Here is a 14,369-nt window from a genome sequence, read left to right as displayed (position 1 = left end):
TCAAATCTGGATTACAAACCCGGTTAAGCAGGTAATGCTCCCAGGCCCCAGAAGCCCAGGGGCCCCATAATCCTCAGATTTAATGTCAAATGTTTGTAGATGGTTCATTTATCAACCATTTTTTCCCCGGGAATTATTAGAGGCGTGCTTACATGTAGATATTCTTAGATAAATAGTGTTTAATCAAATTATCACATGCTGATCGGCACACTGAAAACTCGTCTAGTGGGCAAACGGGATGGGTCCTGGCTCTCTGTGTGCTCTGTATCTAATGATAGGCTTATAACCGGGCATGCACAATGCACAGAGGGTGGGAGTCGTATGGGCGCCAGCGGCTGGATTTTGAGGTTAACCCGAGCATGAGTGGAGTGACTGTTACAAGATACTGCTAAACTGTGGAAACTACTCAGAGAGTTGCCAACTGGGATCATTTCTGTCCTTTTAAAAAATCATTATACACATGTTTTGGTGGTGTTTTCATAGGAACACTGATGTATTTTTGAAAAGTCTAGTCATCACTAATAATGAGTAATACTGGTGGTACTGGTAATGAGCGTGACACCCAGTCACCTGTGCTATACCATAGATACTGTTCTGTGTATTGGAGTGTCTTGGGAACATACGTTTCCTGCTGATTAAAGCTCTTTTTTAGCTGTCTTGAAAATGTTATGTATATTTGAAAAGAAATGTTTTATTTTGTGTTGTTCATTATTTATTTGTATTGTACATATGTACATGTTAGTACACTGCTACAACACTTTCAATTGTGAATGTTAAAGATATGAAAAGGCCCTACACAGCCATGGTCCACCCTCAGGTGATGTCAATTATTGAGGCATCTGTGCTTCACTCTCTCTTTTCCAGTTGTTTGTTCTAGTAAGGCGGTAAAGCTAACACTTTGACAGTGATGGGATGTAACTAAGTACATTACTCAAGTACTGTAATTAAGTACTATTTTGAGGTACTCGTACTTTATTTGAGGGTTTATACTTTCAGTTTACTACATTTTGGAAGCAGATGTTGTGATTTTTACTCCACTACATTTATTTGATCACTTCAGTCACTAGATACTTTGTAGACCGCATGCTGCTGCAGTGTTATTTTAAATCAATTTATTTTGTTTACACTTGGATAAAATACAAAAAATCATTGATTCCAACAGAAAAATGTTTCAGATCGATAATGGGCCATAGCTCAACCCATATTATACTGTGCTACACATGTAAGTATATTTTGGATTTACCTTTACTCATAATTTTGACATTTTAGCACATCTATTGATACTTGAGTACAATTAATATCAGATACCTTTATACTTTTACTCAAGTACTACTCAAATGCGTGACCTTCACTTTTACCATGGTAATATTTTTGCATGTTAACTTGCAAACGTTGCTTAAGTATGACTTTTGTGTACTTTTTACAAGACTGCACTTTCATCACTCTTATTGGTATATATCACGTTATTTCCATCTTAGCTCTGTCGAACTTCAACCTGAGCAGAAGTTTTAGTTTTCTTGTATTGATATTAATTCTGTCCCACTGCTGCAGTAGCATTATCTTTTTTTGATTTTTTGTGATTTAGATTTAACATGTTCCTGGATGATTTCATTCCAACATCATTTCCTATATTGTTCTCTGTAGTGTTTTATATTGTATTTATAGAATATGTGTTACCCAGCTCTGCACTGGTTCATCCAACAGATTGACTCATAATCAGGCGCATTACAAACAGCTGAGTGATGGGTGATGGAGTGGCTCTACCTCGACCAGTTACAACACAATAGTGCAGATTACAAGTGAACGCATAAATAAAAATGAACCAGTTTCACAATAACACTAGAAGTGACACTAGGCATAACCAGCACCAGCACTCTTGGTACTTGACATCTAATTTGTCACTTATAGTGTGGTGAGGGTATGCACCAAAACACTTCAAGCACACTGAAACATTCAAGCAGCTCATCTAAAGTGTATTCGGTGCCCTCTGCTGGCTGTTGTCATCTCCAGCTGCGCTCCTTAATGACGCCGTAGTTCTCTTGCAGCTCGATGGATTACAAATGATTTCTGCTTGAAGAGGAACGTTTCTTGAAATTGCCCGTGGCGCTGCATATGATCATGAGTCACCAGGAGGCTTCACAGAGGATCATTCTTTACTACACAGACACACTGCCTGAAACTCTTTTTGCATTTCTCTCGACATTTCACGCCAACATCCTACTATTCTCAATTCTCTTCCATCAAGAAGAAATAATACACACATACAAGTTATACATTAATCAACTTAAAAAAAACACGTGATATGATGTATTCACCAATCATATTTATTCAATCAATGGCTTACACAATACTCTGATACAGATCTCTTTTTGACAACAAATATACACAACATAAGACAACGCACACTCATTTAACACCTTTGTTGCACAACGTCTGCACAGGTGACCCCACAATCTCAGAAACACGCACCAGATCTGGTTGCCATGGGTACAGTGACACCATTTCCCACATGTAAACACAAATCTCTGAACACCGACACATAAGATGTAGCTATCAATACGCACCAGCACATGTGGAATGACACAGTAAAATGCAACTCTCCAGTAAGATTTCTTGATCCATTTCACATTTTTAAAAAAAAGGTTATTTATCTGTGTGACATGAAAAAAAAAAGAAAAGATGCAAGTAAACAAAAACAATATTTAAAAGTTTTTTTGTCCCTTAGTTGTAAAAGTGGCAGAAGCTCGCTGATGAGTATTTTCACCACAAGGAATGAACATGCAGCATCGTGATTCGCCAGCTGATGGGGAGAGGCGGCGGCGGTGTGGAGACTGACAGTGGGGGACAGGAGGAGGAGGGGGAAGTATGTACCAACACTCAAAATAAAGACAAAATGTGGAAAATGTTAAACTTTAAAGTCCAACAGGTTGCAGTCGATCTTGTAGTAGACATAAGGATAATACTCCTGCTGGCTCAGGTTCAGGCCTGGGATGTCCATCGCAGACTGGGAACAAAAAGAGTGCAGGCTGTTAGTGCGTGAAAGCCGCTGTTTGAATGTTTGTAGGAGGTTTATCTGTAATCATCTCCCAAATGAGGAGACGAATGAATCACCGTAATGTTAACACTACTGTTCAGTACAGTACAGGCACAATGCATTGAATCCAATACTCCAATCCAATAGCGCACTGAAAAATGAAACATTATCTAATGTGGTGCAGCAAAGGTTCAGGGCAGAGTTCTGAATAATTACTGAAATTAAAGCTTTTTTTCCCCATTGTTTTGTTTGTATGTGCTGTTTTATATAAAGCACTTTTTCTGTTAAGATACATCCTGTACAAATAAAGTGTGTTATATTATAATCATAGTAACAGTGGCTGGTTGGGGGAGCCAAAATCGCAGAAAAAACACAAGGACATTACCTATAGTGTCAAATGAGTTTTGAGTTTGACAGCATTTATGTTGATGAAGGTCCTCAGTTATGGTAAATCTAGGTGCTGTATCGCAGGCAACTGGACGTGTTTCAGTTTTTTGAAAACGTTTCACATCTCATCCAAGAAGTTTCTTTAGTTCTAACTAACTGAAGAGGAGTTGGCCGGCTTTTAAACTCTGTGTGGGAGTGTCCTCACAGAGTCATTAAGGTCACCTGTGAGCTCTGAGTTTAAGAGTCATTAAGGCCACCTGCGGGTCATTGGTCAAACTGGCCTTCAGGTGAGTCTTTTAGGCTAGGTGAGCCCAGGTGTGAACGGTTGTCAAGCTGTCTGGGGAGGGAACTCAGTACAGCATTGTAGGTGGGTGATAATTCATGTCTTAGTTCAGAGGAGGTGGCCTAAGACATGACTTATCACCCACCTACAATGCCACTGAAACAAGTCCAGTTTCCTACAATACAGCACCTAGGATCAACAGCATTTAGCACACAGCAAAAAAACTTATTTTTAAAGGTTAGATCGTTATCATTTAAAGTTATTTACACAAACCTGTCAAAAGACCAGGATAACAAGACCAGCGTCATGCCTCAATAAAAGGCATGAATTATTTGATATGTGACTACAAGTACACTCTAAAGACCTAATATAGAGAGGAACACACCACTGTAGTTTTTTGTTGTAGTAACCAGTCATAACCACTGGGGGGAGCACCTATTATTCCCTGACACAGAGATGCTCCATTGATATGTCTCAAATCAATGCAGACTACTTTACACACTAATTTCACCCATAATGAACAAAGAACAATTGACAATTGAATTTAATCAAATCAAAAAGGGAAAAAAATGAGTGTTTTCAAGCAATGAGCAGCCAGTATTCAATATGCTGATATCATAGTATATATAGTCATTTTGGCTGATTGTCGATTTGGATCTATGCACATTTGTTTCTACCTAACTGCAGAGAACATCAAGTCACTCCTACGGTGGAATAAACATATAATTACTACTCTTATCAAGATGCAGACATACAATGCTTTTCAAAAAATTTGAAAACTACTTCAGTCAACGATTCACCTTGTGTGTGCATAATAAAATCATTTCAGTTACCTTTTTAATACATATTCAGGTAATATTTCTAATTTCTGTCATGATAATCATAAAGTTGTTATAGTCGCTAACACTTACTAGTATGTTGTTTCAGCACGTGCAGTGTTATTCTCGATGATATGACCTTGTGTATAATCACAGTACTCACGTCTATGATTGCTGCTGCGCTGCTGTCCAGATGTTTGTACAGGTCATTGAGCACCTCCCTCAGCTTCTTCATGGTCTTCTTGCTTGGCTGCAGGAGCATGGCCTGAAAGTTCACCGGCAGCCCGTATCTGATAAAGCACAATACATAAATACACTCATCAAAATCTTCGCAACTGCTGCTAACGAAAAGGACGTGAGCAAAGTCGGATGATACTTTTATTTTCAGTTAGACGTGTGGGTGATAATAAGACTGTATTTCTGAACGCACTACCTTAGAACAGATTCCACAAAGACCCTTAGTGCTTTAATGTGGATCCATGCAATGAAGGCCTCACTGAAGTTCACTTTCAGCCATCGGACGAGAGGGCCCTGCAGAGAAGAGATGAAGATTAGGTTCGTATCCATATTTGGATGTGGCACTCTTGAGTCTCGTCCAAACAGGACAGGCCGTTTTATCTTGTTGCAATCAACAAGACAAAACTAAAAACTAAACTGAACTTTTTTTTTTCAAGCTACATTTCTATTTCTGTTCTCAACACTGCTTTTGAGAGACATTAATTACAGCAGTGGATTTGCGTGTGGTCAGCTTTTTCTGAATGCTGCTGCTGGCACAGCACTTTCTTATTCTTGGTTAATAAAAATGAAGATCACTTAAAAAAGATTAACCCAGCTACACAATCCCAGTTGGAAGATGCCCAGTACAGCCACAGTCTGAAAAATGGTAATCTTTAATACTTTCGAAAAACAAGAGAGCCTAAATTCTAACTGTAGGATGTAATGGCTGTTAGTTTATCTTCATAATGTACTGAAAATAGATCCAATGGCTGGACTGGAAAAGTATGATTGGTAATATTGAAACAATTTGTACGGTAGATGATGAGCTACAGTGTGCCAGGCCACTTGAGAGTTTCCTCAAAGAAATCAGCACGATGCCTTAAATGACCCAGTGTTAAACTGCATCAGCGAGAACAATTTAGCAGAAAATTCTTTCCCGTTCCATCACTTACGAACTGCTTCTTCTTATCCGTGGAGAGCCGTGTCATCTCCTCTTTGTCTGCCTTCATCTCCTCTTCGTTGTACTGGAAGTCTCTGACTGTGAACCTAGAAATAAGACGTAGAGGGCAGAACAGAATATAGTTGATATATTTAGTCACAGCTATTTATTTTTGCCGTTTTGCTCATTTTCTCTTTTAGACACTGGTCACACGTCGTGCTTGTGACTGTGCTGTCCAATGACAGCGTGTGTTTGCTCGGCCAAATAACTCTTACTTGTTCTCTCTCGCTTTGTGCTTGAAGTCATCAATAGCTTTCATAAATAGGGTGACACTGAACAGTCCACTGTCATTGTCTTCAAACAGCAGACTGCAAGAAAAGACAGGTACAGGTTACACTGCTGTAATCATACTGACAAACTAGATAAACCTCAAAGTATTCAAGGAACAAATCATAGACTAAAAATGCAGATATTTCTCTGGGTTTTCTTACATAAAATGTGTTTTAAACATTTTATTTGACAGGATGTCATTACTCACTTTGAGGATCGGGGCACCACCATCTCAGCCAGTGTTTCATATGTTTTCTGCCAGTCAGTGTATGCCGTCCTGAAAGAGCAAAAGACGAAGAGATGCTAAGTAAGCATCCAATTTATCTTTCTCCTGAATTACCCTGTAACGTGTTTAGAAATCGGTCATCAGTATCCAGACATGCATTCAATACTAGCCGTACTAGAGCAGTATTACTCACTTTGGTACAACTACCAGCAGAGTGATGAGGTACTCTGAATTAAGTACAAAGTCTTCCTTCTTGACGATGTCAGCAAGGCTCCTGGTCAGCAGGCTCCCCCTGGTGGCAAACAACGGTGTTACAATAACACGCTACAGGGCAAGAAGGTTTTTTAAGATGATAGTTGAATAGGCTGGGGAAGAAACTATTTGGTCTTTCTGACTTAGATGTAAACTGTACTTTGATTGGCTAGCTACATTACTCCATGTGAAAAGCGCTCAGTGTTAGACTTGCACATTTGTACACAGGGATCACTTACGCATTCTTCCTCTCTAAGTTTTGCAGGTTTCCTTTCAGGTTGTTGTAAGCTGATGCCCTAGTCTTCAAGTCGTTGTCAATCTGGGTTACTTGCTACAAAAAACAAAAAACAAGGTTTATTTATGACTGACAAACAGAATACAGAGTAACATACCCTTTAAGACACGCCTGAATTCACTAGTTTTCCTAATCTTACTTAGAGACATACCTTTGAGATGATTTCAGAGATGTTTTTTAGTGACTGTTTGATGGGATATTTCGCCATGTCCCATTGAAATCTTGTGATGTAGGTGACAAGATCAACTAAAAAAAAAAAAGACAACAAAAGACCTGTCAGGCTATTATAGTAAGACAGAAGTTCAGTAAAGTACATCATATGCTAAAGGGCTTATTATTTCTCCTTCCCAGGATTGTAATATATCCGTCTCCGAACTTTTTACAACCTCCCCGGATACAACGGAGTTGAATGAAATGTAGTTCGTAGCAATGCAAAAGGACTTTCATTTCAATTCAACAGCAACAAGGCTTTCTAGAGACAGTGACCCTGTTGGATAATCCACAGCTCTCACTGTGCAGTATTAGAGAAATAGTTCCAACAAAAACGGTTGAAAAAAAGCTTTAGATTATAAATAGTAACCTGGACACTGGTGCTAGAAATAGATGTTGCAGCTGACATCCTCTGATCTGGACAATACACCCTACATTTTCTGGATGGTTAGACACCACAAGAGGTAAGTGAGAGAAATATGTTTTGTTTTGTAGACTCATTGGGATCATCCATTGCATCAATCCTATTGTTTTCTGTCTGGTTTTTCTCAAGAATGTGAAGAATATTTAGAACAACATCAATATCAGTACTGCCCAGTTTACTGGCTTGGCATTCAGGGTGTGTACAGGTATTGGATATTCAAATGTAAGACCGTTTCAAGACAACTTTTCACCGAATTTGAGACTAATTGTAGGACAAATAATGTTTTCTAAACACAGAGGTAAGTAGTATATATATTAGTTTTTTTGTAGGAATATGGTTATTAGAGTTGGTCTAGGCTAGTCAAAATTCGGCCAATAGGTGCAAGTATTAGGTTCAACTGTAGACTGTAGAAATGAGGAATGCAGAGGAGCTCGACCCATTTTGAGAAAAATAATTTAAAAGATGAGCAAATGAGATTAGATCAAATGTTTGTGGCAATAAAGAAACTAAGTTAACCTCACATATTCAAATTTAAGACTATTTTTTAAAACTTTTTTAAATTAAATTAAAGACATTTTAGGACTTTCATCCTGTTTGCATTATCCCTTTTGATAATTACAGCTTTAACTGAATCGGCACACACTGTGTTGCAACCATCACTGTACCTCCGTTGGCCAGCAGGTTCTCCTGCACTTTGTCTCTGCTGTCCTCCAGCACATCGGCCATGTACTGAGCAACCTTCTTCACCACACTGTGAACAGCCAGGAGACATCAAAACACTGTGACCAACACACACTGCATGCACAGTTTAAACCCCACACGACCACCGCGACCTCACGCCCCAAATTTAAGACAAACATACACACACATCAAAAACGTTCACATATTCCTGTTAAGGTATTTTCCCGACAAGGCGATTTTTTAACATGGCAGACCTGCAGAGTTGATGATTTTTAACCACACTGTACAGCAGCACATCAAAGCACGTCTGTGTCTTTAGTAGAGAAGCCAGGAGAGACTGAGAGCCAAGTCACATCTCATGATGAAGTATAAGTATAACCGCCGCTTTGGTTTCATTTTTACTTTCTAGCAGACAGTTTTTCATAATTTCATTTTATTATTTCTATCTATATCTATATTGTCATATATTTGCCAGGGCTGCAGGATATGGCGAATAAAATTACCTGGCAATTATTTAACAGATGTTGCGATATGATTAATGATGAGTGGGAATGATTGTTTTTGCACGACAGTTTTTTTATTTTCAATGAAAAAACTATTAAAATCATGATGATTTGACATCATCACACCAAACAAAGAAGTTTCTGACAACTGCAGAAGATTTGTAGGCCGGAGAAAGTCAGCAGCTCTACAGCACTTCATTATAATGCTGCTTCATCAGAAAACTGCAGCTTCTGTAATTCGACTATTTCACTGTGCCGATAATATATTAATTAATTATGCGGACCAAAAACTCCTCACATTACGAGACAATCTCATCATTTTACCATGCTCTTTTTGTTTGTAATCATGCTTTTTCCTTGGTGCACAATGTATGTGACTTGGCTGTATACTTGTGTATTTTTGTGTTAGCACCTTGTCCCCTGGGAAACAAAATTTAATTTCCATATGCTCTCCATCTAAGAATTACAAATAAACAAATTTGAACTTAGAGTCCACTATAATGACAAAGCCAATGAAATAATCTGAATCCAAAATAATCAGATCAAAACAGGTGAAACTTTGAAACATTCATTAATTTCGGTTTTGTTTTCGTCCAGATAGTCTGGCTGGGAATGTCAAAAAAAAAGGAACTAGACTAAAGACAGGCTGCAGTCAAACAAGTGAAACCGTGTTGCAAGGCGGCTCTTTCTCACCGTCTTGGAAAGATCTACAGAGGAAGCAAAACAGCGCTCGGCAGTAATGTCTGGGTGTGAGTTTTGGATGTCAATATTTCCAAAAGACTTTAAACTGCACTCAAACATAGTTGCGGCACATAAGTCATCAGGTATAAATATGACTAAAGAAAGAGCTGTTTGTGTGTCACCCAACTGTAAATTGCCAAGTTTAGACTGCGAGGCCTGCTAGCCTCAGGCCACTGTGAAATTCCTCATTGTTACAAGGTAAGGGAAGGGATTAGGGAATGGTAAACTGGCAACATCAGAGAGTCAAGAGCGCTGTAGAGGTTAGAGGAGATTTTAAAACACAGACTGTATTCAACATGATCATGACAACCCAATTGAACACACATTTAATCACTAAAACAGGCATTTACAGATAGAGGAATGTAATGGTCATTCTAATCAGATAACAGCACAAGGCATACCTTTCAACAAAGGAATCTAATTTGGCCAGTTCATCCGACAGCCCAACCAAGACGTCTAGTGTTCCCACCTGTATGTGAACACAAAAAGTCGAAACATCAGCATATTAAGCCTTTTGACTCATCAGTCCTGAGATTTGGGTCGTTTTGAAACGGGGTCAGCAGGGTTGTGTTTAAACAGTGACATCTGGGGCTCAAACCGCCTACAGTGACATCCAGGGGGCCCTATGTGCTTAGGATGGCGCCGCTTTGTCCAGGGCAGTTCATGCATCGCTAACAGTTCCAGGAGAACATTACAGCCCTGTGTGGCAGCAAGGTCAGCGGGGTTACTTCACCTTCAGCGAGGAGAGGAACCGAACCAGACGAGCCGAGGTGCTCTGTGGATGAAAAACTTCACCAAACCAACGCCTCACCATGCACGCAACGGATCGGTGCATCGGCTGCTTCCCATACACGCAGTCAGCTTATTCTTGACAGTGGATCACTCCGAAGGTGAGCGGTTTTTACATGAGCCCACTTTTATGTTTAAAATCAACATGTGACTTTTTTTTTCTTTTTTAATAGATGAAAAAGCAATTATGACATAACTTGGATTTGCATTCAATTACCTTGATTCCTGCAAAGTACTAGCTCTGTAGCGCAGCATGGGAGAAAAGGCTGATGTTGTAAATGCATGCTAACCTTGAGGTCTGGGATGTTGAACTTGTGGTTGGCGGAGAGGTTGTTGGTTCGTGTGGTGGCTGCCATCATTTTGTCCCATGTTTGCTGGCAGGTCTTGTCACCAGGGGCAGAGATCAACCAAAACTCTGTCATGGTTACAGCTCTGGTGCAGCTAAGAGGAAACTGAGAGGAGGAGTCTATTTAGACTTATGGCATGCTGTGTTATTATTCATCTCAACAGTTAATAAAACACTGAGAAACACTTAGTCGGTCTTTTTTATCAATAGCACTGATATGGCGACAATAGAGGTACAACAATTGGGTTTACACAACATAACTTCATAGCTTTGGCTACATTTTAGCTCCAGAAAGCTGCTAGTGCTGTTGTAATGAAATGTCCTGACACTGTTTACCACCAGGCGAGCTAATAGAAATGATGCTACACTAGCAACAAGTCCAGTACAGGCTGACGTTACTCTTTTGCAAACACTGCATATTTTCATTCCCTGGCTGCTAACTAGCTCCACACAACTATATATGAGAATTAAAGGGCACATATAAAGCGAAGCTGCCAAAGATTAAGATGGTTAAGGTCAGGCAATATCCACAAGGGATTAGCTACCGTTAGCCACTTAGCTTTGCTCACAACAACAACAACACCACCACCACAGGTGGACATTGCTAGTGTTGAACAGTGTTACTCACCTGTGAATACAAAATGTGTCCGTAAACTAGAAAAATACAGCTGGTTATAGCGTTTCTACGGCTTGATAATTTTCATAGTTGCCATTCAATACAGTTGGTGAGGTCTCCTGACAGCAGCATCAGAGTCAGCTGATCTGCAAGAGGAAGCGGAAGGCCTCTCACACACTGTGCTCACCAAGGACTCAGCAGCGACCCCAGCTGGCGGGTGTTGCGTACTGCAGAGCAGGTAACCTCAGATGATAGCGGTGTGGTTGTGATTAGTGTGAGTGAGTTCGATGCCCAGGTTCAAAGGCACTTCAGCAGGGAACATGCTTGTGGACAAACGCGATAGAAGACCATGTCCTCCAAACAAAGGAGGGTATCAACAACTGCGCCACACTCTATTTGGAGCATATTTGTCCAGATATTATGAATGTTATATAACATTACATAGCTCAGTGGCTGCCATTATGACTTAGAATAATCAGGCTGGCATTTCCATGTCACAGTCAGTTTTACACAAACGTATTAAAGGTGCACTATGTAAGATTTTTTGTTGTTGTTTTAAACAGTTAAGCGTTTTTTTTATATTATTATCAATAGAGCGTGAAGAAATAACTGTTTTGGTGTCAATGACATCTGTGTATTGTGTTGCAGAGATATCTACCGAAGTTAACATGCTAGCTAGCTCTGGGCCATCCTTTCTCATAACAACACTTTGTACCTAAAGTGGTGAGAGTCCGATAGGTCAGCTAAGACTGCTAGCTGCACGGTTAATTGAGCTAACTAGCTAATTGCATTCACAGTTACTCTGGTGATGCTGCGCCCCACTTGTTTTGAATATGATTTCAACAGGTGGCCAATTCTTTCATATAGCGCCTATAAGCTGAGACAACATTTTTCCATTCTTGATGTGAAATGTAGCCAAATGTCTTTAATTCCCCAGGATGTGATAAGAACTCCATCCCAGGCTTGAACGTCAGTCAACATTCCAAGTGCATTATTTACTGTATTAGACAAGGAGACAGGCGATATCGAATGCCAAGTCAGCAGCATTTGAGACTTCAGAGTTACTAAATTTAGGAAAGTCGGGTCAGGTTTCCTGACTTTGGGTGTCTCCTGCACAGAATCTGAGGAAAACGCCCCCAAAGGGACATGTTTATAGTTCAGTGGGTCTGGGGTTCATTGTTTGGGACACAATGCTTGGTCTGCCTGGAGCCAAACCTCAACATCAAATGGCAGGGTGAGCTTGCCCATGGCTGGCAAGAGGCCAGTCTGTCGGGATGTTATCAGGACACACACACACACGCCATAATCAGTCTGTCTGCAGAATGCAGACTACCGCTGAGAGTCTGGTGCGTGATGTTCAATAAGAGAGAAAAATGTTGTTTGAGCAACAAAAAACACTGAATGGACAAACTCCTATTTAAAAGATGCGTAAGCCATCTGCTCTCACGCACACCCTTTAAAACTGCATGGACTCCTGTAGCTCTCTGGAAACAACCATCACAGTTTCTCACGCACTTTTGACTCAGAATTGTGTTAATGGTTGCTGATCAAGGCCTTGAAATGTGGAATAAAATAATTAAAATAGCTTACAAATCTTGAAGCGTGGAGGGAGTAGTATTGTCATCACCCTTTCCTCTTCCTCCGTTCATTTAGAAAAATGCTCTCGGATTATCTTCTTGTACTAAAAAAATGAGGCACAACAAAAGTTTTTTGTTGGCTTGCTCTCATACTTTCCCCAAATTTAGGTCCCTTTTTGATTTTCATACACTGTGTCAGTGTACACATCACCAATTTAATATCACCTGGACCACAGTGACCTACTGCTATAAGAAATGGACGCTCCTTGACACACACACACATATCCTACATCCAAGAGTCCCCCATCTGATCATAAGGAAGCTTTTCGAGGTTTTGTATGTGTGTGGAGCACATTACCAAACATTACGAGGAAAACAAATTGTTCCCCCTTTTTACTTGGGAGCCCTGATGAAACCCCCTCAAGGATCCTACTTCGACAACCACTGGTCTAATACTTAGGATAAGCTTACAGAATGTAGGCTGTATCTGTACGGGTGTCCACACACACAAATACAGGCAAATCCTGTTTGGCAGTCCTCGACAGTATTTACTTGCAGAAAACAAATCTTGGTGTCAATCAAATTCAATGGCAGTGTTCTTCCTGGTGGTAGGATTTTCTCAGAAACAATGTTCTCTTACAGTAAACCATGTAATGATCTCATCTGCTGACAGAGTTATCTTGTGAACTCATGATGATGACTTATTCTGTAATCTATCTTGGCAGAAAGGAAACAAAGGTGAAATGTCCGGAATTTTTTAGATTGTGTTATTGTTTGACCATGATGGTCTATCTCGCTGTACCTCTCCACCGCTTTGATACTATTGTTAAAAACGGCATGTGCTCGGAAAGCCCAGAGATAACGATAGTCCTTTATAGGTGGCATAAACCAAAAATGGAGCCGTTTTACAATTAATATTTGGGGTGTGTTAAAAAAGATTGCAGTCTGTAGTTGCAGTTATTGTCAGAGAAGAAATTCACTGGCGGTCCCAGCGACACTGATTTAGCATATGTGTTCTGTTCCTGCAGCCGGTTGCCTTTATATTTCGCTGCTTAACATTCAGGTCAGTGTGAGGAAAAGTTTGTTTGGAGCTCCTTTTTACTAGGCAACATTCTTTGGCAAAAAAAGAGCTGCTGAGTGACCTAACAACACTTACAACACAGCGGTACGTTGCGTAAGACCAATCCATGGTGGGCTGAACCAGTCACTCATGTCCATGTAATGAATATGTGAATAACTGTTGTTCAAATGTGAGGACATACTGTGGTGGTTCAGGTTTGTTATCTAATAATCGTGTTAGTATGTATTAATGCTTGTTTAAGACATTCATTCTGTGCTTAAAACTTAAAGAGGGGGATCAATTTTGTTGAGTTTGCCTCGTTATTTTATCTTTCCATCGGTGGAATATGTTGTTTATTCCTCTCTGACTGGAGACTGTTGGTCAGTCAGGGTCGATCTGTGCCGCGCGTTTCTAAATCTGTGCGTTGATGTCATCTGTTTGCAATGTTTGCAAATAAGAATTCCTGCTGCACAATGCAGCCACTGGAGTATTTGCCCTCACAGTGGGTGGTACACATGTCTCGCTGTCGCATACTCGGTGGCTGCGGTGGCTATTATGATCCAAACAATGGAAATCAAACATTGTGCGTTACTGGAAGCCACTTTAGATGCTATGCGTGATTAGACTTATATATACATGGT

General features: G+C 40.1%; 1 protein-coding gene across 1 annotated transcript; it reads right to left on the bottom strand.

The window, feature by feature from the left end:
• Positions 1-2,303: 2,303 nt before the first annotated feature.
• Positions 2,304-11,267, bottom strand: LOC115568009 (V-type proton ATPase subunit C 1-A). Its single transcript, XM_030395001.1, has 13 exons — positions 11,104-11,267; positions 10,420-10,581; positions 9,742-9,809; positions 8,081-8,166; positions 6,933-7,027; positions 6,726-6,817; positions 6,428-6,526; positions 6,217-6,285; positions 5,954-6,046; positions 5,692-5,785; positions 4,956-5,053; positions 4,686-4,812; positions 2,304-3,004 (listed from the first exon to the last, which is right to left on the bottom strand). The coding sequence occupies exons 2-13, from the start codon at positions 10,549-10,551 to the stop codon at positions 2,906-2,908; spliced, it is 1,152 nt and encodes a 383-aa protein (XP_030250861.1). The 5' UTR covers positions 10,552-10,581; positions 11,104-11,267; the 3' UTR covers positions 2,304-2,905.
• Between the last annotated feature and the right edge of the window lie 3,102 nt (positions 11,268-14,369).

Source organism: Sparus aurata, chromosome 17 (assembly GCF_900880675.1).
Source record: "Sparus aurata chromosome 17, fSpaAur1.1, whole genome shotgun sequence".
Lineage (NCBI taxonomy): Eukaryota > Metazoa > Chordata > Actinopteri > Spariformes > Sparidae > Sparus > Sparus aurata.
This window is presented reverse-complemented; position numbering and strand designations above follow the sequence as displayed.

What these genes read in the sequence shown, in the direction of transcription:
- LOC115568009 (XM_030395001.1), bottom strand. Translation starts at nt 10,551, where the DNA reads ATGACAGAGTTTTGGTTGATCTCTGCCCCTGGTGACAAGACCTGCCAG. An exon ending in GTGGTGCCCCGATCCTCAAA is followed by an intron (nt 6,047 to 6,216) that starts GTGAGTAATGAC and finishes CTTTTCTTGCAG; the next exon opens with TCTGCTGTTTGAAGACAATG. An exon ending in TTTGTGGAATCTGTTCTAAG is followed by an intron (nt 4,813 to 4,955) that starts GTAGTGCGTTCA and finishes GTGCTTTATCAG; the next exon opens with ATACGGGCTGCCGGTGAACT.